The sequence below is a fragment of the Empidonax traillii genome, unplaced genomic scaffold (genome assembly GCF_003031625.1).
Source record: "Empidonax traillii isolate 1590-97213 ecotype Southwest subspecies unplaced genomic scaffold, ASM303162v1 scaffold1297:size275931, whole genome shotgun sequence".
NCBI lineage: Eukaryota > Metazoa > Chordata > Aves > Passeriformes > Tyrannidae > Empidonax > Empidonax traillii.
Window position 1 is genome coordinate 1 of NW_020956490.1, and position 22,502 is coordinate 22,502.

General features: G+C 56.9%; 3 protein-coding genes and 2 non-coding genes across 5 annotated transcripts; 4 read left to right on the plus strand and 1 right to left on the minus strand.

Moving 5' to 3' along the window:
* Positions 1 to 243: 243 nt before the first annotated feature.
* LOC114069564 (C-factor-like) lies at positions 244 to 1,293 on the plus strand (the record flags this gene model as incomplete). The annotated part of the gene is made up of 3 exons (XM_027906454.1): positions 244 to 454; positions 781 to 903; positions 1,096 to 1,293. Coding segments are annotated over 3 exons (448 nt in total), but the record flags the coding sequence as incomplete, so codon positions are not given.
* Positions 1,294 to 2,286: 993 nt separating this feature from the next.
* TRNAH-GUG lies at positions 2,287 to 2,358 on the plus strand. Its single transcript has one exon. It is a non-coding gene; the product is annotated as a tRNA-His (tRNA).
* A 1,349-nt stretch (positions 2,359 to 3,707) lies between these two features.
* TRNAK-UUU lies at positions 3,708 to 3,780 on the minus strand. Its single transcript has one exon. It is a non-coding gene; the product is annotated as a tRNA-Lys (tRNA).
* Positions 3,781 to 4,800: 1,020 nt separating this feature from the next.
* Positions 4,801 to 10,708, plus strand: LCAT (lecithin-cholesterol acyltransferase). The gene is made up of 6 exons (XM_027906450.1): positions 4,801 to 5,032; positions 7,543 to 7,699; positions 8,168 to 8,283; positions 8,403 to 8,498; positions 8,586 to 8,810; positions 9,571 to 10,708. The coding sequence occupies exons 1-6, from the start codon at positions 4,885 to 4,887 to the stop codon at positions 10,191 to 10,193; spliced, it is 1,365 nt and encodes a 454-aa protein (XP_027762251.1). The 5' UTR covers positions 4,801 to 4,884; the 3' UTR covers positions 10,194 to 10,708.
* A 260-nt stretch (positions 10,709 to 10,968) lies between these two features.
* On the plus strand, positions 10,969 to 22,469 carry KIAA0895L (KIAA0895 like). The gene is made up of 7 exons (XM_027906435.1): positions 10,969 to 11,091; positions 11,427 to 11,756; positions 15,344 to 15,487; positions 19,509 to 19,641; positions 20,014 to 20,319; positions 21,064 to 21,161; positions 21,651 to 22,469. The coding sequence occupies exons 1-7, from the start codon at positions 10,969 to 10,971 to the stop codon at positions 21,813 to 21,815; spliced, it is 1,299 nt and encodes a 432-aa protein (XP_027762236.1). The 3' UTR covers positions 21,816 to 22,469.
* Positions 22,470 to 22,502: the final 33 nt, after the last annotated feature.

A 22,502-nucleotide genomic window follows, 5' to 3' on the forward strand; every position in this document is an offset into this window, starting at 1 on the left:
GCAGCTCCAGGGAACATCCCTTCCTGTGCCCCTGGCTCTCCAAGCTGGACATCACAGAGGGTGTGAAGGGCTGTTGAGAGGGGGTCCTGCCCCCCCTCTGGTTCCCATTGGGTTCTCCATTGATGAGAAGCTCGTGGGGCCATGGGCTGGGGCTCAGGAGCTGGAGCCTGGCAGGCTGGGGCAGTGGGGAGGAGAAGAGGGACAATGTTCTGCTGCTGGTGCCAATGCTGCCCACTGTGGAAGGAGCTGGTCCTCTCTCCTGTGCCACATCCATGTGTCCTCTTTCCCCTCACAGGCGTTCCTGCCCTTGCTGAAGAAGGCTGCCCAGGAGAGCCCGATCTCAGGGCTGAGCTGCAGCAAGGCAGCCATCGTCAACATGTCCAGCTATGCAGGCTCCATTGAGGATGTCTACGTCTGGGAATTTGGACAAGTTGTCTCGTACCGCTGCAGCAAGGTACTGCCAGAGTGTGCTGGGGGGAGCCCAGACCTTTTCCCCTCCAAATCATAGTGCATGGCTTCCAACTTTCTCCTCAGTCCATGTCCTCTGCTCTGTGACTGAGCTCCTATCAGTCCCTGGGTACTCTCACAGGACAGTCGTGTGCCTGGCCTCGTGTCCTGCCTCAGAGGGACATGAAGGGATAGGACCTCGACTAGGCAGCATCATGTACCCCAGGAGCTGGCTCCAACTGCCCTATCCCTGCCCCAGCTGTGAGACCTGCACACATCCCCTTGCAGCCCCCCTTCCCCTCCCACCACCATCCCTGCCCTGTGTCCCCACAGGCTGCTCTGAACATGCTGACCAAGTGCCAGTCCCTGGCATACAAGGAGCACGGCATCCTCTGCGTCACTTTCCACCCTGGCTGGGTGCAAACTGACATGGGGGGCTCAGGAGAATCATTTAAGGTAAGAGATCTTCTGGCTGTGGTCTGGAAGAACCTCTTCATTTAGGAAGGCAGAGCTTCCTGGAGACTGAACAGTCCCAGGCATGCTGGGATCTCTCATGCCAGAGAACCCCAAGCCCTGAGCAATGATCTGCTCCAGGGCAGACCCTGTCCTGACCTGGGGCACACAACTGTTTCTCCCTCTTCCCCACAGCCCCCCCTGACAGTTGATGACAGCGTGCAAGGGATGTTGAAGGTGCTTTCCTCCATCTCTGAGAAGGAGACTGGGACCTTCCTGAACTGGGAAGGGAAGGTCTTGCCATGGTGAGCTGCTGGTTCAGGATTCTCACTGTGGGGACCTTTGCTGCTGCACAACGTTGTGCCTGTGTCTTAATAAATTAGTGTCTGTAAAGAGTAAGTAGAACTGTGTGAGCCTTCTTTCTCTTGGTCTTCTATTAACTATCCCTGTGAGAGTCCTCATTAACGCTTTGAGAGAAGCTCATGGGCTTCAATGGGTCATGTGCAGCACTTGAGGCTCCATGATGAGCAGAGATGCTCACAGTCTCTCTGGGACTCACCATGGGACTGATGGAGATGGGTGAGGGACCCAGCGGGCACACTGGGGCCCTGGGGTCCATAGGGGCACCGGGGATCCCCTGCTGCATATCCTGGGATGGTACTGGGGGGGCTGTGGGCTGCCCAGCATGTGGAGCTGGGAGCTCTCACCCCCACCAAGTGCTTTCTTCTCCCCCAGCACTGAGTCCAACCTACACCCAGGGCCAGCAACAGCAAAAGCAGCTCTGGAGTCATCAAAGCACAATTTTGAAGGCATAAAATTGTGGGGAAACACGGAGAGGGATTATGATCAGGCAGCAAGGTGGCAGTGGGGTTCTGGGGATGATGGATGAGGGGCCCTGGGGACATTCCAGGTTAGCTGGACCTCCCTGTCTGGATCCTTCCCACAGCACCACTCAGCTACCCTTGGAGATCCTCACGCTGTTTATTTTTAACTGAATTCCCCCAACTTTTTGTATCACACACGATGTTAAAAAGTTTAATTCCTCACCTCCTGTATAACTTAGATTTAGCTGAAACTATTATAACCCTGGGTTTGCTGGATTATAGTGCCGTGGCCCTGCTGCATGACACCCCTCAGGAGCGCCGTCCTTCGCAGCAGCCTCGCTCCCTGGCTGCCATTCCAGCACATTGCCAGTGTTTTTGCACAGTTCAGGACCCTGTTCCATACTGCTGGAATTCTGAGCAGCATCATCCAAGCCCGTTTGTGGCCCCCTTGATAAAACAGCGCGGATTTGTTCGCCGGGCTGTGCCGGGTGTCGGTGCCAGGGGAGGGGTCGGAGCGGGCGCTCCCCTCCCCACGGTCCCCGCGTGTGGCAGGACACGTTCTGCTGTGATCGTATAGTGGTCAGTACTCTGCGTTGTGGCCGCAGCAACCTCGGTTCGAATCCGAGTCACAGCAACACTTTTTTGCCGAGCGCCGGGACGGGGGAGGCTGCGAGGAGGTTGGTGTGGAAAGAAGCGACGCCCTGGGAAGGGGCCACAAGCTTGGGTGGTCTCTCTGCTGAGAGTGACCAGACTCACACCAGCAAGGATTACCCGACCTGTAGTCACTGGCCAGGGTCTCTCCAGTGAGGCTTCAGTGACACTTTTGGGAAAGCATTCCAGCTTCTCCATTTTCCAGGCAAACTTGAGAATGATCACCCAGCCTCCCACTTTCCCCTTCCTCACAGTTTAGCAGGCAGAGGACCAGAAGATGCTGTGGCTGCCCTGCAGACTGACAGGAGGTGGGAAGGCAGCAGCTCGCTCAGCTCACCCCTCCTGCCCTCCAGGGTATGAAGGATCTGACACAGCGGAAGGAAGATAAGCCCGATGAGAGCCCAGCTGCCGGCACTCCCCGCCCCAGGGGAAAGGGATTTTGTTTGCAGCAGCTCCAGGGACGCTTTCGCAGCAGAGGTAAAACCCACCCAGAGCTGAGGGATGCCCCTGGCACTCTGCGGGTCTGGGAACCGGAGGTCTCGTGGGCACCCAGGGGCAGGTGGAGATCTGTGGGTGCAGCCACAGATGCTTCGGCCTGAGGAAACCTCTTAAACTTTTGCTTTTACCCTCCCGGAGCCTTCAAACCGTGGAGTCACCCTGTTTGCTTGGACTTGGTGCCCTCTCCTGACAGCCGCTCAGAATTCAACCGGGACGGCAGCTTTCAGAAATTACACAAGGTATGACACAGGCTGGTGGGGAAGAAGACACCACCCAAGCAGTTCACCACTTGTTCACCACTGTGGGGGTATCTGAAAGCAGCAGAGGGCTGCAGCAGCGCTCAGGCAGATGGGCTCAGGTGTCGGCAGGGCTTGTGCCCGGGAAAGGGAGAGGGGAGATATTTTTTTAATTGCACAAAATAAATTTATTTTATTTTGTCGCTTATTCAGAGCAAGAAATGGAAAGGGCGGGAAAAAAATCACTCTGCATTTACCATTAGGATTTAGGTGTTTACTTGCACAACTTCACACTCCTCCAACCTTCATTTAGTGAAAACATATATTTCTTTACTCAGGGAAAGCTCAAAAAGGGTTTTCCCTTCTAAAAGTCTATAGAAGGAAGAGAAAAGCATCCAGAGTTTTCCTTTAGTACCTGCTGGGTGGCCCCATGAGTCTCTGGCCTCAGTGGAAGATGTCGATTTGGGCAACTGAGCACCCCGCAGTGAGAGTGGGAGAAAGTCTCCCGCTTCATCCCTGTGTCAGCTGCCCCAGGAGGGACTGTCCCAGCAGGAAGAGGTGCCGCTCCTGCCCTCGGGCTCCTAAAGGATAAAGCCACCGCCTGAACAGGGGCTTGAACCCTGGACCCTCAGATTAAAAGTCTGATGCTCTCCCAACTGAGCTATCCAGGCTCACATTTTGGGTACGGGGGGATGTCCATGACACGCAGTGGGGACCCCACTTTGCTGCAGCGCTTGGAAGGGCCATGTGGGGACCCGCTTTGACCTCTCCCGCCCCCACAGCACCCCAGCGAGGCTGCCAGAGCACACCGGGCTGAACCCGCGGCTCCCGGGAATCCCGCTGGCGGGCGCTGATCCGGCACAGGGATGCGCGCTGGGAAGATGCGGGTGCCGCGGGGATGCGCTGGCAGGGAGGGGGGCAGGATGATGCGGGAGCAGCTGTAAAACCTCCGCCGCTCCCCAGAGCTCCCAGAGGGAGGCGGGAGGGTCCTGCCGTGGGAGAGGAGCGGGGAGGGGATGTGACCGTACAGGGAGGCACGACTGCTCTGCGCTAGGGGGGGGTTCTCGCTCGGGGCTGGGATCGCACAGCGGTTTGGGGTATCTGGAACCTCCAGCAGCCGGGAACTGTGGGATCCCAGGGCCAGGTGCCTTCAGGGGGTTGCTGGGAGGATGCTGCATGGGCCAGCTTGGGCAGGGGGTCATGGAACAGGGACAGTGCACAGGGTGGCACTGGAGAATGTGGTGCTGTCACTTGACACAAGGGGCTGCTCAGATGTGTCTTCACTTGTCCCAGCCTCACTATCTTTTCCCAGGTGCCTGGGGTCCACCTGGCCACGTTGGCAGCACCAGCATCCCCTGCCAAGGGCAAGAGGAGCAGAGATGGGCTGTATTCCCCCAGGCGGGGAGGGAGCAGCCCTGGGCAGCCCTGTGGGGTTACCCCCAGAGCACCATTCAGGGGATAGAACGTGGCAGCCACCACCCCAGCACAGGGCAGAGGGACACTGAGGCACTGGAAGCTGCTCAACGTGTGGTACCCCCGAGCAGGGCTCCTGGGGCACGAAGAGCCCCTGGGCACCGCTGGACTGGCCCTGGCAGGGCATGGCTTGTCCATAAGGCCAGTCCTTTGTCCCTCCCGGTCCCTCCTCCTCCTCACGGCCGGCCCCTTGCAGCTCTCCCCTCCCCTGCAGCCCCGGGTGCCTCTTGGCTGGACCTGCGTTAAAATTATAAAAGGCTGTTTGGCCTGGAGCCGTCCGGAGGATCCCGGCCGAGCCTGCCATGGGGAGCAGCGGCGCCGGGCTCGCTCTGCTGACGCTGCTGCTGCTCCTGCAGCCCACGGCACAGTTCTGGCTCTTCAATGTCCTCTTTCCACCCACCACCACCCCGGAGGCTCCCCCGACCAACAGCACCCCCCCCGTGGTACTCGGTAAGGTCACGCCAGCACGGGCGGCACGCGGGGTGCGGGGTGGGCGCCGTGGGTGCTGTGCAGCCCCCCCAAAAGCAGACAGGGAGAGGTTGGGGTGCTGCCCTGCTGGTCACTCAGTGGGATTTTGGCTGCGGTGGCTCTTGGCTGGCTGGAGTTGGAGCCACCAAGGATGGTGGTGGCAGGGGGGTGACACACGGCTCCTCAGTCCCCTCCCATTCACCGGGTTGGGTACACAGGGCTGGCCATGCCCAGCCAGAGCTTTCTGGAGCTGAGGGGACAGGCTGGGCACCTCAGGAAGCAGATGGGGCTCTGTTATCTCACATCTGGCCCAGAGGGTTTGCTTGGGTCTGGGGGAACTTTGCTGGGACAGGGGCTGCAGCACACCCTTCTCTGCCACTTCCCAAAGCGGCTGCTGCTGGTGCAGTGGGTGTATCCAGCACTTCCCACTTCCCTGAAGTGTTCATCCTGTGTTCTTCTCCCGATTCCTGGTGATAGCTAAATTCTCCTCTGTTGCTGCAAAAGGGCATCCATCTCACATCCCACCCAACACCAACCCTGCCTGAGGGCAAGCCAGCAGGAAAAGGAGCACAGGAAGATGAAGGGAGAGGTGGGGGGTATCACCTCAGGGAGGTGGGAGCAACTACCACCTGCTGGTACCTCCCTCCTGCACGGTTCTGCCTTCCTTTGCCCCTGTGCCATCGCCAGGCACCTGAGCTCAGGTTTTGCCATAAAACCTTTGCTGAGCAGAGTTGGGGTTTTTTTCCTCCTTTTTCTTGAATCATGCTGAGTTTCCCCTTTAAAAAAGAGAAGAGAAAAAGCAGAAGATCCCTCCCTGCCACAGTGCCAAGGCTGACCCTGCAAACTCCCTTCCCAGAGGCATCAGGGAGTGGGGAACAGTGTCTTGATCCTCCATGTCCTGGATGGGCAGTAGAGCCGGGTTGCTGTCACCAGGTACCCGTTTTCAGGATTACCTGTGATGGTCAGAGCACCTCCTCTTGTCCCCCAGTGCCAGCCCCAGGGCCTGTCCCACGCCCATCTGGATCTGGCTGCCCCCTGTGCTGCTCGGCATCCGCAAGTAACCCATCCCCCTGGGCCGGGCGTCCCGGAAACCCCCAGTGCCCTTGGGACTGCCGATAACCCCTCTGCCCCCCACAGGAACTCCCTTAATAATTACCTAATGTCCTCTGGAAGGGGAGGCAGAGCTCAGGGCTGTGTGCCAGGGGCAGGGGAGTGCTGGCTGTGCACCTTAAGAGCCATCAGAGCAGCTCGTGGTCCCACTCCTCTCGCTGAGGAGGAAGATCCCCTCTGCCCGCTCCCTGCCTGGGCTCTCTCTGCCCCAGGGACCACTGGATGGCCTGATCTCAAATCAGGTGCTTTGAAAACAGGATTAGACCCTCCCAGTATCCCTGGGGACACGCCACAGGATGGGAGCTGTGAAGCAGGTTGAGGGAGGTAACTGCTACATCTCCTTCCCCTCTTGCATGGTACGAGGTTTTCAGAGGCTGCAGCCGTGCCCCTGGCATTGAAGATCCACACCAACCCCAGCTGTTGTACTGTGGGCAAGTCCTTGGACCTGCTGGGGCCATGGAATCACTTGGTGTTCCCATCTGACCAGGTTCACTGTCCTCTGCAGTCCCTTCACCTTTTGTCCTCACCCTCACAGTCAGTGCTGGCAGCAGGAGCCGGCTCTTGGCTCCTGCACACGGGCTGGGAAAGCTCTCCGAGGCATCTGATCCCAGCACAGGCATATAAATCAGGGGGGCACTGGGATGGGTATCCCATCCCTGCTGGGAGCCACACTGAAGCTCCCAGAGCAGCCCAAACACCCTGGTGACCGTCATCCTCCATCGAGGGAGCCCAGGTCACACCAGTGTGTTCCCCTCACACTCTGTTCCCACTGAATTCCTGCAGAGTACAGTCCTGCTCAGCACCAAACCGTTTCAGAGACCTTGTTCAGTCTGTGTGGAGGGTATAAAGTTCAGGAAAACAGTGCATGGGTCTCTGGAGCCAGCACTGGGAATTTCTGGGAACTCTGCATCCCTGAGCTGTGCCACTATCCCAGGAGGAGGTTCCAGGAATGCAGTAGGGGTGGGCAGCACCAAGCAGCACTGACTCCTTCCTCTAGGCTGCAGGGAGGAGAGGAGAGGAGAGTGGAAACCCAGCCAGGCAGGGAGAATAATCCAAAATGCTTTGTGCTGGTGGGGACTGGCATGTTCGGGCCAGGGGTGGCAGCTCTGGGGGTCACCCCGTGGAAAAGGCAGCTTGAGGGGTCCCCGAGGATGCATTTTTAGCACTGCTTTTGTGCTCACCCTGCATCTCTGCTCTGAGCACCCTCAATCCTGTGTGGAGCGGGCTGTTCTCCAGGGATGCAGCTCCTGTAGGTGCCCAGCCAGGCAGCCCCAGGGGAGCCTCTCCCAGGGAACCAGGGCAAGAGCTGTGTTGGGCAGCACCACGGGGCCAGTGGGATGGGGGCTGTAGCTTGCTCTGCTCTCCCTCTGTGGTGCCTCCAGTGCCCGGGTGCCTTGGGAACCAGCTGGAAGCCAAGCTGGACAAGCCGGATGTGGTGAACTGGATGTGCTACCGCAAAACGGAGGATTATTTCACCATCTGGCTCAACCTCAACACCTTCCTGCCAGTGGGGGTTGACTGCTGGATCGATAACACCAGGTACCATTCAACCCCTACCCCGGGAGCTCCCCGGGGAAATGACCTACCAAGGATCTCCCTCCCCTCTCCTCCCCCTGGCCATGACTGAGCACACAGGGAATAATACGGGAGGAGCACGGGATTGTTTGGGAACACAACTATCTGGCTCCGGCTGCCTGTCCCTTTCCCACGTTCCTGCCATGTGCTCTGCCCAGCCAGGCTGTCCTGAGCACCCACTGGTGATGCTGCCACCCCACCCAGGGCCACAGGGTGAGGGGGCTGCTGCAGCCTGCTCCATCAGAGCCTGCTGTCCTGGGATGCCAGGCGAGAGACACGGACACTGGCTGGGCACCAGTCCACCTCCCCACCCACACAAGGCTTGGAAACAGCCCCCCACAGCTCCCAGCTGCCACCCAGTGATCTCCCCCCCAGCCCCCATGTCCCCACGGGGACATGGCTCTTCTGCTGCCTCCTGTCCTGTCCCTGCAGGGTGGTGTACAACCGAACCTCCCGCAAAATGTCCAATGCCCCGGGGGTGCACATCCGCGTGCCTGGATTTGGCAAGACCTATTCTGTGGAATACCTGGATCAGAGCAAGCTGGCAGGTGAGAGGAGAAGCGAGGGCCGTCTGGGGAACATTTTGGTTGTGACCAGGACCAGGATGGAAAAAGGTTGACAAGAGAAGACCACAGACTTAACTCCAGCCTGCTCTCTCTGCTCGCAGGTTACCTGCACACGCTGGTGCAGAATCTGGTGAACAACGGCTACGTCAGGGACCAGACGGTTCGGGCAGCCCCCTACGACTGGAGGGTTGGACCCCGTAAGTCTGGGGGTTCTGGCCAGGCCCTGCATGCGGGGAGGGAAGCAGGATAAGCCTCATGCTGTCACGCTCCCCTCTTGTCCGCAGAGGACCAGCCCGAGTACTTCCAGAACCTGAAGGCGCTGATCGAGGAGATGCACGACGAGTACCAGAGAGGCGTCTTCCTCATCGGGCACAGCATGGGCAACCTGCACGTCCTCTACTTCCTGCTGCAGCAGACACAAGCCTGGAAAGATCAGTACATTGGGGGGTTCATCTCCCTCGGTGCCCCCTGGGGAGGGTCCGTCAAGCCCCTGCGCATCCTGGCATCCGGTGGGTGACTCCATCTCCCCGTTTTCTTTCCCTCCTGCCGAAATGGAAGGGATGGGCAGAGAAAAGACACACGGTGTTGGAAGAGGTGGGGGAGCTAGTTCCTCTTTAGCCTCTTTGCAGCTCAGAAAGCCACAGTCACTTGCCTAACGCTGACAGCCCAGAATATCCACAAGTCACAAGCTGAGCCTCCCAAAATGCATGGGAATAAAAATCATGTGCTTGGAGGTTTGAACATCTGGCCCCCTTGCATCACCTTGACTTAATCACCTGCTCGTATTTTTCTCTGTTGCCACAAGAGCCAGAGGTATTTTTAAGGTCATCTGAGTTCATTCCATGGTCTTAGGACTCCAGACACAATGCCAAGGCCTGCAGGGGACATGCAGGTTGGCCACCCACTATCGGGCTCAGCTCACTCCTGTCCCTGCAGGCAGGAGTGGAGGCGCTGGGGTTGCAGGGAAAGTTCAGGGCTGGGTTGTTCTGGGCTATCAATCCCACATCCAGGTTTGTCTATGCTCAGCCCCTCCAGGCAGCTCGAGATGTGGAGAGAAGGGTTTGGAAGGCTGTTCCCGATAGCTGTAGCCAGAGGGGTGAGGAGAGGACATATGACCATGGGCAGGGTAGGGGTAAGGAGGGGAAGAGCTGAGCGGGATCTGGCCAGGAGACAGCCCTGTGTCAGCGCTGGGAGGGGCTGATCCCAAAGGCTCCATCTGCGAGGGTACGTTGTGGTGCTGTTTCTGATGAGCCCCCGTGTGTCCCGCAGGTGACAACCAGGGCATCCCTCTCATGTCCAACATCAAGCTGCGCGAGGAGCAGCGCATGACCACCACCAACCCCTGGATGTTCCCAACGACCCTGGCCTGGCCCGAGAACCACGTTTTCATCTCCACGCCCTCCTACAACTACACCTACCGGGACTACCAACGCTTCTTCACCGACGTCAACCTGGAGGACGGCTGGTACATGTGGGAGGACATGAAGGACCTGCTGAAGGACTTGCCCCCTCCTGGGGTGGACACGTACTGCCTCTACGGCACGGGCTTCCCCACGGCGGAGACCTACGTGTACGACGAGCGTTTCCCTTACGAGGACCCCGTGGACATCATTTACGGTGACGGGGACGACAGCATCAACACGCGCAGCTTGGAGCTGTGCAAGCGGTGGCGCCACCAGCAGAAGCAGAAGGTGCACGTGCAGGAGCTGCGAGGTGCCCACCACTTCAACATGGTCTTCAGCAACCTGACGCTCAGCTACATCAACGAAATCCTGCTGGGGAGCCCGCAGGAGCAGGGGGAGACGGGGGAAGCGAGATCCAACCCAGAGGCTGGGAAGGGGGGCAAGATCTTAATGGGGCACAAGGTCCTTAAGGAGCCTAAAAAGAACTGAAAGGAGCGAGGGCCAGCTTCCCTCCACGATGGTGGCCACCACAAACTGCCATGCAGGGGAGCAAAGGATTCGGAGCTGAGTTTGGAAGGAAAGTGAGCAAGACCAACAGCTCAGGTGGATGGGCTGGCACCCACTTCCACACTGATTGGTTTTTCTTTCGGGAACGGTGATTAATTATATTTCAGAGGCTTGTCACCTCCCACTAGCGGGTGGATAATTAACCATGCTGCCAGCTCATTAACATCACACTCATGAATTCCAGCGTACGCACAAGCCCTTCTCGCTAGCAAGCCATGTTTAGGCACTTTAGAGGCTGTGGAGCCCACGGTGCTCACCTGGAGCCTCTGCTCACCTGGGACAACGAGAGCAGGCTCTGACTTACTGGGGTGGTCACGGAGGTGGCACAGGGGTGGCACAGCAGGTGTGGCTTACAAGAGCAGTGAGCTAGGCTCCTCGGGCAAGACCAACTCAAAATCAGCAGATTTACAACATAATAAACACAATTTGCTTCTGCACGCTGAGCCTGCCTTGTCCTTCCCAGCAGGGTAGTGGAGCCAGCCATAAGCAATAAGTGAGGTTCTCGCTGCCCGCAGGCACCTCAGGAGCCAGGGCTTTGGGAAAAAACACACGGTCAGTGATGCAACTGGGGTCAAAAACACAGCCAGGGCTGGCAACATGGTCGAGGTGACAGTGTGGGTGGGGATGGTGACACAACCAGCGTGGCACTCCAGGCTTGGGCTGGTGACACAGCCGGCGCTGGTGATGTTACTGGGGCATGATGCTGCGACCGGCGCTGGGGAAGCGACTGGGAGATGGAGACATAATTGGCAAATGCAAACTGGGGGCTGGTGATGCCGCCGGGATTGCCGGTACCGCCGGGGTTGGTGATGCCTCCGAGGTTGGTGATACAGCCGGGGTTGGTGATGCAGCCGGGGTTGGTGATGCCGCCGGGGTTGGTGATGCAGCCGGGATTGCCGATACCGCCGGGGCCGACGGCACCGCCTCCCCCCCGTTCCCGGCGCCGATTGGCGGCGGGCGGTGCGTGGCCGGGGCGGGGCGGTGCGGGGCGGGGCGCGGGGCCGGCTCAGCCCCGCAGCGGCCGCGCTGGAGGCCGCGGCCATGGGCTCGGGGGCTACGGGCTCCGGGGCGGCACACGGCAGCTCCCCGCTCTTCCCGTCGCCGCCGCCGCCGCCACCACCGCCGCCCCATCCCCATCCCCATCCCCATCCCGAGCCGCGCCCCGCACCGCGCTGCCCGCGGGGGACCCGCCGCCTCTCGGAGACCGGCGCCGGGGCGGGGCGGCGCGGCGAGGGCGCGGCGGGGCGCGGGGGGCTGCGGGCCGCCGCCTCGCTGCCGCACATCGCTCGGGGCCGCGGCGAGGAGGGCGGCGGGCGCCGCAGCCCCTGCCTGCTCGTGGCGCTCCGGCCCCGCAACGTGGAGGCGGAGCGGGAGCGCTTCTTCCGCGCCAGCTTCGCCTACGACCCGCAGTTCGAGTACGCGGAGCCGGTGCCCGCCGCCGTCCTGGACAAGTACGGGGCCGCCTCCGACCGCTTCGTGGCTCAGGTGGGTCCCGCGGCCCGGGAGGGATGCTCGGCCTGGGGGGAGGAGGAGAAGGAGAGGGGGGGACCCTGCCTCGCCGCGTTTTCCGCGAGAGGGTGTGGGTACCCACGTGGGTGTCCACTGGGATGTATCGTGGTGGGGCCGGCCAGGCGCTGGTCCATGGGCACAGAATCCTGGAATGGTTTGGGATAGAAGGGATCTTAAAGACCCCACCCCCTGCCACGGACAGTGACATCTTCCGCTGGACCAGGTTGCTCCAAGTGCCATCCTGCCCGGCCTTGGACACTTCCAGGGATGGGGCAGCCACAGCTTCTCTGGGCAACCTGTGCCAGGGCCTCACCACCCTCACAGACAAGACTTTCTTCCTAATGTCCAGCCTAAGCCCACTCTGTGTCAATTCAAAGCCATTCCTCCTTGTCCATGTGAAACCTCACAGCCTGCTTTCCTTCCCAGCTGCTACCTGATCCTGCTCGCCCTCAACACCTTTTGTACCCTGCCTTCAGCACACTCTCACCCTGTGATTTCTTCAACCTGTTTTTAGTTACCTCCCCTACCTGTAGGAATAGTACCTGCCCTGTGGGTGACATGGGTGCTGGTCATACTGGTGCTGGGTGATGCTACCAGTGTTGGCCAAGTGGAATCAGGCTTTGAGCAACCCAGCTGTGCTGCCCATGGACGTGAGGTTGGAACTAAACAATCTTTAAGTTCACTTTACGCCCAAACCAGTCTGTGATTCTATGATAAAACTGTCTCCTGCTTACGTCGGGAGCTGTGCTCCATCACGAGCACCTTACTGGTGTGTTTTTGCACTTGCTGCTGTAGAAATAGCAGCCAAGGATCTGGAACACGTGTGTGTGACAGTGTAGGGAGTGGCCCTTAGCCTGAATGTCCTGGTGGTTAAGTCTGGCTTGTTTTGTGGAAGGCCTAAAGGTTGTCCAGTGTGGCAGCGTCCTTAAGGCATCGGCAGATATGGTCATCAATGATAATCTGTATTATTTTGTATAACTCTGTCCATGTTTCCAGTACTGAAATATTCCCAGCTTGCTCTCTGCCATGGGGATGGCGCTGAGCAAACAGCTCCTGGTCGTTCAAGAGGAGGACAGGGTCAGGAGCCAGGCTTTCAGGGTGCTCTGCCCACAAACGAGCCTTTCTGGGATACAGGGAGTGGAGCTGCTCCATGCTTGGAGCTGGGAGCCCAGCCATGCCCCAAAACCAGTTTGCTCCCAGGGGAGAGCATCCTGCCTCTGGGAAGAGCATCCTTTCTGCCACACAAACCTCTGATCCTGAATTCCCACTGCACCTCCCGGTCGGGAGCGATTTGTTCAAATAACAACTTCTTTGCTGGTTTATTTATTGCTTTTTGAATGTTTACTTCTTCCTGCATCACTGCCCGTGCCTCTGCCTGCATTATTGTCCCGATGATTCAGGCCCTTTCTGTAAACAGCTTTCTAAGCAGTTCATCATTCCCAGTGCCTGCCATACCTCTGCCCCAGATAAACTGGTGCCAGCAAGGCTGTTGCAGGGAAGACACTCCAACTCCTGCAAAGACCTCGCTGACTTTTTTTTGCATTTCCCTCCTGTGCTTCAGTGCTGTTTCATTCCCTGAGTCATGCAGCAAAATGAGTTGCTCGGAGCTATTTCACCCCCCCCCCCCCAGTGCTTTCTCATTTGGTGCAGTGGACTTCCAGCATAGTAAAAAATGAATAATTGAGATTATTTTTCTCTGGGCAGTACTTTGAATGAATGGAATTAAGAGCTTGTAATCACTGTAAATGGTCTTAGCATGGATCCAAAAACCTTTTGCAAGGGACATGAAGTGTTGAGTGTCTCTGCCAGTGTTTCTCTGAGTTCTCCTGTGTCTGTGTGATGGACTATTCATGTCACTGTTCCTTTACTCTTACCCTGCAGTAACCTCCTTCCAGGCTCTTTTATTTTGGGAAGCCTTTTCCCTTGCCAGCTCACTATTAGAAGTAAACTGTTTTTATTTGCAAAGACCTTCATTGATCATAGAGCTTAAAGAAGTGAGACATTTTGCTAAGTCAGCATCCTTGGACATGAGCAGGCAAACCAACACCAGCTCCCTGCCTCCAGCTGCTCCACCAGCTGCTCTGCATGTGCTGAAGGGGTTATTTAATAGAAAAAATTAAATAAACCAGGAGGATTCTTCCAGCCCCATGGAGGCTCATCACCCTGGAGATCACATCCCTGCTTTGTCACGTGAACGTGAGCAGCACCAGCCTGGAGCTCGGGCTGGAGTATTTGTTATCCCACTGCATATGGTGGGTGCATGATTTGGAGGTGCTCAGGACACTAAACCTGGTATCTCAGGAATTTTGCTCTCCAGGATGTGCACTGAAGTTCAAGGGGGAGTGTGCTCTTTGGTTTGTCTTACTCCTGGGCACCAGCTGTGCTGGGTTTCTCTTGGCTTGGTGCTTTGGGTCCCCTGGGAGGAGAGAGAGAGCAAGTGGCTGAGCAGAGGTGGTGACTCCACCACTTCCCTGGGCAGCCTGTTCCAATGTTTGACAACTGTTTCCATGAAGAAAATTGTTCCTAATATCCAACTTAAACCTCCCCTGGCAAAATTTGAGGCCATTTCCTCTTGTCTTATGGAGTGTTGGATGAATACTGGTGGTGAGCACCCATTTCCTGATCCTGGGTGACCTTAGGAAGGAGGGAAGGGATAGGACCTCCTCCATGGGGCTCCAGCTCAGCAGGAGGAGGTAAAACACCCACTGTTCAAGAGCAGCACTTGGTCCTGGACTGAGAGGCCTGGCAGCAGCTCAGCCAGGTTTGCAGATGCAATAAAACTCCTGGAAAACCTCCAGAATCGGGTGAAAGCCATTGTCATCTGCTTTGGGATATATAATGCTATAATATTGATATTAATACATATTAATATATATTCCAGTGACTGGGAAAAGTCCTTGCTTGAAAATGTCTACGGTGAGAACACACTTTTGGGGGAGGAAACGTGCTAATAAATGTTGGCATTTTATAGATGCTCCATAAATGTTAATGCAAATAAAGGAGCACGTGCTGCCGTTATTAGAAGGCTGCTGGACGTGCAGCAGGCTGGTGGTGCAGAGGCCCTGTTTGGAGCAGCATCCCTGCAGAGGGTTGATGCACAACCTGGCTGCCAAGCTTGGAATTCAGCGCTGTGGTAAGAAACTCTCGGAGTAAAGAGCAAGCAGGGAAGCTGGAGCTCCTTGTGCAAGCACTAGAGTTTGAAAGGAGAACTGAAAGCAGAAAAGATTGAAAATAATCACGGCTTTAACCACGCTGGGACGATGCAGTTTTGCTTCTGCTTGGCCCCCGTTCCCACAAGAGATGCTTGCAAGGGTGACAAAAAGCAGAAAGAACACGCTGTGGGCCATGCTGATTGTGTGAAGTGTCTGACTGTCCTGGTGGCCACCTCCAGCCAAGTCAGTCTCCTTGTTTTTTTCTTCAGGTATTGCAGAACCACCTCTCATTTTAGAGGCGTTTAATCGGGGATTGTCTCCGCTGGGTTCGTCGCACGCGGGTTTTTTTAAAGGTGTCTCTTTAAGCAGGGAGGATGTTTGCAGTGATGCTTTTGTTTCTGTGTGCAACAGGCTATCAGGATCATCCGTGCAGTCCTGGAGAAGTATGGGACCTACGAGAGCTTCGAGGTCGCCACGGGCGGGAAGCTGCTGAGCAAGTGCCAGATCTGGTCCGTGATCCGAAAGTACATGCAGAAGGAAGGCTGTGTGGGAGAGGTAATCCACATCCCTCCTTTATTGCCTGTGAAATACAGCAAAATATTTATTTTCTGATAAAATGGACTCAGATTAAGAAATGTTTTGGGTACAAAGAGGAAATTTTTTTTTTGCTCTGAGCTGTGGTGGCGTCCTTTCATCTTCTGCTTGGCTGTGTTCGCTGTACTCTGGGATTAGGGCATGGGTGCTGGTTTCCCACCAATTTCCTATTAATTTTTTCCACGTGTATCTCCCTTTTTTACTTGAGAGAGAGGGGGGAGCTGCTACTTGTCTACATGTCCATGCCAGGAGCCTTTTGCTGCGTGCATGAGGCATCAATTACTGTCGGGAAGCCATCTCCTGCTGTTGGCTTTGGGATGGCAGATGTCTCCAACAGCTGCCTTTGCCCACGTGTCCAAAAGCAAAGCCAAGGGCAGAGATTTCCTGCTGTCCTGCAAGACATGCAGAGGTTGTGGTGCTTTGAAACCCCAAGCTGGGGTTTTGAGGCTGGGAAATAGGTGGTTAAGATGCAACCGTGTAACCATGTGGGATGGAGCCCGGGGAGTTCAGCATCTCCTAACCTGGTTTCTCTGCACCCCCAGCAGCATCCAGAACAGGATATCCCACAGCTGCAGTTAAGGGGCATTCTTTTTCCCCCCTTCTGCCAGCAAGGTGTGGCCAAAACACTTCCAGTGTCCTGGATTCAAGGGCTGAGAAGGATTTCTTGGGCTGGCTTTGTGTAGTTTGGCTTGCAGGGCTACCTTGGGCTGTCGGCTGCAGGGCAGAGCTCATGCATTGCTGGCTGATGTGGCAGCTTCCTCACCACTGCCTTTTGGCCAGACTGTATTTCCTACCTCTGATTTTCCACGTCCATCTCCAAACAGGGTTGTTGATGAGCATTTCTCCAAAGCATCACCTTTCCCAGTGGTTCCCAGAGCATTCCATGCCTGCAAAGGTGGGAATGAGTGGTCCCCTGAGGCTCCACCTGCTCAGGGGATGTTTCTCCTCCAGCACCCTTGGTTTGCCCTGATCCCTCCTGAGGGTGTCCCTGCGATGTGGATTTGGCATCTTGGCCTCCTAAGCCTTTGCTTCGTGCAGAAAGGATTTCTGCAGATCTTTTCCTATAATTCAGCTACCTTTTGAGTGCCCAGTCTCGATACCCAGACAGAAAGCTGGCCAGTCTTAAAGACCTGCACTTATGACTTGCTAGTTGAGCTCTACGTCTTGGTTTTATCAATTGATCAGGTTTAACTGTTCTCCATTGACTGGGCTCGGGCTGGGCACAAAGCCATCTTTTTTTCTTACAGTATTGGTGTCAAGTGGCTTCATTCCAACCCTGTGTAATTCTCCCTTTGCTCAGAGCTATTAAATGGGCTTGGGCTCGATGAACTTTGTGGGTCCCTTCCGACTCAGGGCAGTGCAGGGTTCAGTCACTGTGTTTGCACACGGGCGTGTGAGATACGTAGCTCTTTTATCTGGGACTTCTGATAAGTGCTTTTAAATCAATTAAAGCACTAGTTTGTTCCTTCCTGTGGAACCACTAGAATGTCTCTGGGGTTGGGAAGAAGGGAAGGGTTCCACCTGCTCCCCATGCAGCGATGTTGGCTCCCCGTGCAGGAACAGAACTTGCTGAAACTTCTGCGTCGCTGACAATTTCGCACCCTGGCGGGGAGCTGGGTGGCTTCAGGCGTGTTCCTCCCTCCCTGCACCTGTATCTCTGATTCCTGACTTTCACCATCTGTGTCCTGTCTGTTCTGCTGTGCCCTTTGCTTCCCTGACACCTCCTAATCACGAAAAAAGAGGAGGAACTCACGCAGTGGTAGCATTAGCCCAGAGACCGAGGGGCTGGCAGTGCCCCTGCCCACAGTCAGTGCTGGCAGGCAGCATGGCCAGGCTGGTGGCAGCCACTGCAGGCAGCTGCCCTGTGCCCCCATCACCGATCGGCAAAGACAGGAAGGATCCCACTTTCCGGCACCGCAGGCAGCGCGCTCCTGGGTAAGTGTTCACGCCGTAATTAACTTCGTGCCCTCAAAAGCTGCTTTTTTTCTCGGGGTCCAAGCTGCAGATCCTGAAGCTCTGCTGCTTTTCTTTTGCCTCAGGACGGAGGTGACGCTGCCGGAGCTCGGAGGCCTCCGTATGGATTTTGGCGAGCTCGCAGCTTGCAGCAGAGAAACGCCTGGCCCCGTTGGTAAGTGCTGCATGGTAATCCCTGGGGTTGTGGAATGCTGTCAGCCTAAATAGTGCTAGCTGGTGTCTCCTGGGATCCCATCGCTGGTGTCCCCCTATCTCTGAGCTGCCTCTCAGTGTCAGAGGTCCTGAGCAGTGCTGGCGTCCTGGGGAGAGGCAGGACCCTGTGCTCCAATGCCTTTGGGGCCACCAGAAGCCTTCCCTCAGTTCCTTGGGATGAGCTTTTTCTCTGTCATTGAATCCACAAAAGCCGAGCAGAAGCTTGATGGGCCACGAGAATGCACTGGGGGATCTGCTCAGAGCAGGAGAGGTCACAGACCCCAAGGGCTGGCGCTGCTGCTCCAGGAGCAGGATTTGGGCCAGAGTCACAGCCACATCAGCAAAGCTGGAGGGTCCCAAAATAAAGCAAGTAGTGCTGCCCGGTGGGATGGGCTGGTGCAGCAGGAGAAGGGCTGCAGCAGGCAGCAGAATGGCAGCGTGCGTGAAGCTGCGGTCTCCAGCAAGGCCAGGAGTCCCTCTCCAGTGCTCCTGGGTGACTGGCTCTGTGTGGGGAGCCACAGGTGAACTGGCAAGTCTCTTCTCTGCACTGGAGGGATTCCCTTTCACGCTGGTGTGTTTTCATCCAGGTAAGCAGCTGCGCTGTAAGTATTTCATGCTGTTCGTTTGCCCAGCGGTGGACTCTGTTACGCTGCTCTTTTGGCTTTCATAATAAATAGTAATATTAATAATAAATCTGATTTAAAGCAAACCAATTCAGTCTCCTCTCTTTTTTTTTTTTTAATTTTTTTTTTATTAAAAGAACTGTCACTTAGTAATGCATGCACACGTTTTCATCCTGAAAAGTGTCAGCTGGGAAGTAACAGATGGTTTGTAGAGTTAATATGTATGCTGGGGAACAGTTTTGATTGCTGTCCTTAGGCTTGCCACTGCCAAACCTTGGATGCAAGAGCTCCCAGGGACCATCTCCAGCGATGCTGCAGTTTTGAGTCACTGCAGGTCTGAAGTTGGGTGGTCAAAAAGTGCTGCTTGGTTGGCACATTGACTCCTGTTCATGGATAGCAGCTCTTTTGGCTCCAGTGCTTGCAGTAGCCAGTTTTCCCAAAATAGCTGTTTTTTTTCTGCAGAAAGATACTGACTAGTCCTGCACATGTGATGCCCATCCCTGCTGTGAATTGTGGGCAGCACACACAGTTCCTTCTGTGAGGGTGGGCTGGCATGGAGCCATCCTCACTGCTCGTGTTTTGGAGCCTTGAATGGGGAGAACCTGCAGGGGAGTCCATGAAAATGGAGCCAGAACCTTGGAGCCCCAAGGAGATGTTTGTTGGGGGGTGCAGAGGTTGGACCCATAACAACATTGGCGCTGTTGGGTGTTCAGAGCAGGGTTGTTTTGGTGGCCAAAGTTAGTGCGCCATCCCACTGCCAGTGGGGATGCAGAAGGGGGGCCAGGCAGGTCTCCAGAGCGTGCCTATCATGTGTGGCCACAAAATTGTGGGCAGCCCGTGGGAACAAACCCGGTGGAGGCGATGCTGGAGCCAGAGGGATGCTGGAGGAGGCTGCTCAGCAGCTGCCCGCTGCCCCCACAGTGCCTGCTCAGCTTTGCTGGCTGTAAAGAGATTAAAGGAGCTATTTCATCCCCTGCATGGGATCATCTCTTTCCTCTCATTATCCCCCCCAGTGGCTCCTGCTGCCTGTGGTTCCTTCGGGGAGCTGCAGCACGTGCCGGTGATGGTGCAGCAGAGCCGAGTGGTGCCACCCGTGGTGTCAGTGGCTTTTTTTGTGACCATCTGCCACCCTGTCAGGCTCTGCTGAGAGCCAAGACCCTGCTGATGGCAGTTTCCTCCTCCTTCTCTTGCAGGTGGTGGTGCAGCTCACTGATGACCTCCTGTCCCAGGCGGTGATGATGGTGGAGGACAGCAGGCCCACTCTGGCCATCAACCTGGCTGGAGCCCGGCAGCACTGGCTGGAGGGGATGCTGCGCCACGAGATAGGTTAGCAGGGGTGGGAAGAAGGTGGCTGTGGGTGGGGGGGCACAGCAGGGGGAATGCTGTGGGCATCCTTAAGGTAAATGGTCTGGGGCAAAGTGGTGCCCACATGTCCTGCAAGGAGGCATCCTGGGCAGGTTTTGGAAGGGGCTGAGGCCACCTGCACCCCTCTCTGTGCGTGTGCAGGGAGGGCGTGTTGGGCACCCACCTGTTTACCCCTGTCCTGGCCTCCTCCTGGGTACCAGAGCAAGCAGATGCCCCACGGCCAAGACTTGGGAGCTGGCACCCGACCCCAGCGACTCGGGGCAGGGAGGGTGCGAGCTGAGCATTTTTGGAGGCCGTGGGTGACCGCACTCACCCCTGTCCCCCCCTCCCCAGGCACCCACTACATCCGGGGCGTGAACAACACGCGCCAGCCCTGGCACAGCTCCGAGGGCCGCAAGCAGTACAGCCTGAAACCCGCCAACCCCACGGAGGAAGGCTTGGCCAGCCTGCACAGCGTCCTCTTCCGCAAGCAGCCCTTCCTGTGGCGGGCAGCGCTGCTCTACTACACCATCGAGCGGGCCAGCCGCCTGTCCTTCTCCGCCCTCTTCCAGGACCTGGAGCAGTACGTGCAGGACGCCGGTGTCCGGTGGGAGTACTGCGTGCGGGCCAAGCGGGGCCAGACAGACACCTCACAGCCAGGTACCAGGGAGGGGGGTGCAGAGCCTTTGGGTTTGGGGAGGGAGGGTTCTTTTTAATTTTTTTTTTTTTTAAAGAAGACCATCAAGTGTCTGTGTTCTGCTGCTGGGTGGGCTGGGCATCACCAGTCCTTGTAGTGGTGGCACAGGCTCGTGGCTACAATGCAAAGAGTAAATTTATTTCCATCACCTCACTAACCAGGGGATCCCCAAAGTGACACCTAGGCAGAGGTGCACAGGATCATTGGCCTGCTGTTCACAGGCTTATCAAGAGTTACTCCCAGGTGCAAGGTCGACTGAGCAATTTACAATCCGCCCTGCCAGTCTTCTGCTTTTAACCCCTTCCTCCCAAAATGGCAGCCCTCCCTCACATCCCTCCCCATCCCCAGCACTGCTCTCCTGTGGGATTACTTGTCCCGTAGGAGTGACTTGCATAAGCTTCTGGGGAAGCAGCAAAGGAGAGAAAAAAAATGAGAATTACTCTGGATACATTTGGATTCTTGCAGTGGTTCACCATTAAAAAAGTGACTTTGGAAGAAGGATGAGACCATCCTAGTGAGGTTTGGGGAACTCCTGCTGCACCCAGCTGCCTCCCCAGTGCTCATCCCTTGGGACTCAGCAGTCCTGAGCCCTGGCACACTCGTGGCCCGGTGCTCTCGTTCTGTTTCTTGCAGTCAGCAAACATTCAGGCAAGAGGTGGGTGGTGGGAAGCCAGGCTCCCTCTCCCAGGCCTCCTCTGCTCTTCCAGGCTGTTTCAGTAAGGACCAGGTCTACCTGGACGGGATTCTCCGCATCCTGCGCCATCGGCAGACCATCGACTTCCCGCTGCTGGCTGCGCTTGGAAAGGTAATGGAGTAGGGGTGGCTCATCCCAGAGTCCCATCTCATCCTGAGGGTCACACAGGCTCTCTCGGTCCTATGGCTTCCCAAAACCCAGCCCTGCCACTCTTTCCCTGCGCTTGCAGGTCTTGGTGAGCAGGGAAAGGCAGTGCTGGGTAGGATGCAAGGAAGGACAGGACAATCCATAATCCTCTGTGGGAGACTTTCGGGAAGAGGCTTAACCCAGCAGGTTAAGCCTTGCTGGCCCTCAGCCACAGCAGTCCTGCTGTCACCTGGCCCTGCAGTGACAGAAAATTACCAAAACCACAAATCCCTGCAAATCCCACATCCCCCAGCAGCTTTCCCGCTGCCTCCCCGCAGGCAGGAGGGATGTTTGGGCAGTGTGGGGGGCTAGGGGGGTGGACCAGGTGGGCTGCAAGGGAGCCAGATGCTCCCCTTGGCACCTGCTAGGGTTTGGAATGGAGGGGGCTGACCCCGTCCCCCTGCTTCCCATCAGGTCTCCTACGAAGATGTGAATCGGCTGAAGAAATTCGGGGTCCTGGAGAAGGCGCGCATCCCCCATTTCATGCAGGACCTGGAGCGGTACATGAAGCAGCTGGATCACATCGTCACCACCAACGGCCTGAACGAGGAGGAACTGGAGCAGCTGCTGCCTGACTGAGGGGCACCCCCCAAACCAGCACCCCAAGGGTGTAACTGGCTGTTTAACTGGGTATTTCTTGGGGCCGGAGGAGAGGGCAGAACCCGAGCCGGGCGCCCGGGGGGCCGCTGTGCATGTACCGCTGTGTAGGGTTAGCGCGGCCGAGGGCCGGTGTGGTTAGTGTTGATGTGTTCCCCCCCCAACATCGTCCCTGTGTATTTTGGGGACGGCTGTGCGGCTCCACGTGGCTTTGGGGAGCTGGAGAAGAGGGTTCAGGGGGAGCGAGGGCAGAGCTGGGGCGATGTGCTGGTCCCCAAGTACAGAAGGCTGTGCCGGGGGAGTTGCAATGGGGGGATTTCTGTAGGGTCCCGGGGGTGCTCCCAGCACTGTAGGGGCACCTACACGAGGCCAGCAGACAGGGCTGGATTCCCTGGCAGGGAATCCAAGGGCTGGCCTGCACCCACAGATCTCCCCATGGATGCCTTTGCTGCTCCCTACGCTTTCCCTCATGCCCTCCACCAGCAGCAGGAAGGACTTTTAATTCCCCCAAATACCAATCTCTGCCCAGCTCTGCACCCCAACTAGAGCCACCCCGCCTGGCTTTGAGGACTCAGGGTGGGGATTGGGCTTGATGTTAGTCAAAAGCGTGTAATAAAGATGATGTAATGGAAAAGACATGTGGGCAGAAGGTTGTGGATAGCATCAAAA

What these genes read in the sequence shown, in the direction of transcription:
- LCAT (XM_027906450.1), top strand. Translation starts at nt 4,885, where the DNA reads ATGGGGAGCAGCGGCGCCGGGCTCGCTCTGCTGACGCTGCTGCTGCTC. An exon ending in TGCTGGATCGATAACACCAG is followed by an intron (nt 7,700 to 8,167) that starts GTACCATTCAAC and finishes CTGTCCCTGCAG; the next exon opens with GGTGGTGTACAACCGAACCT. An exon ending in CGACTGGAGGGTTGGACCCC is followed by an intron (nt 8,499 to 8,585) that starts GTAAGTCTGGGG and finishes TCTTGTCCGCAG; the next exon opens with AGGACCAGCCCGAGTACTTC.
- KIAA0895L (XM_027906435.1), top strand. Translation starts at nt 10,969, where the DNA reads ATGATGCTGCGACCGGCGCTGGGGAAGCGACTGGGAGATGGAGACATA. An exon ending in CCGACCGCTTCGTGGCTCAG is followed by an intron (nt 11,757 to 15,343) that starts GTGGGTCCCGCG and finishes TGTGTGCAACAG; the next exon opens with GCTATCAGGATCATCCGTGC. An exon ending in GACAGACACCTCACAGCCAG is followed by an intron (nt 20,320 to 21,063) that starts GTACCAGGGAGG and finishes CTGCTCTTCCAG; the next exon opens with GCTGTTTCAGTAAGGACCAG.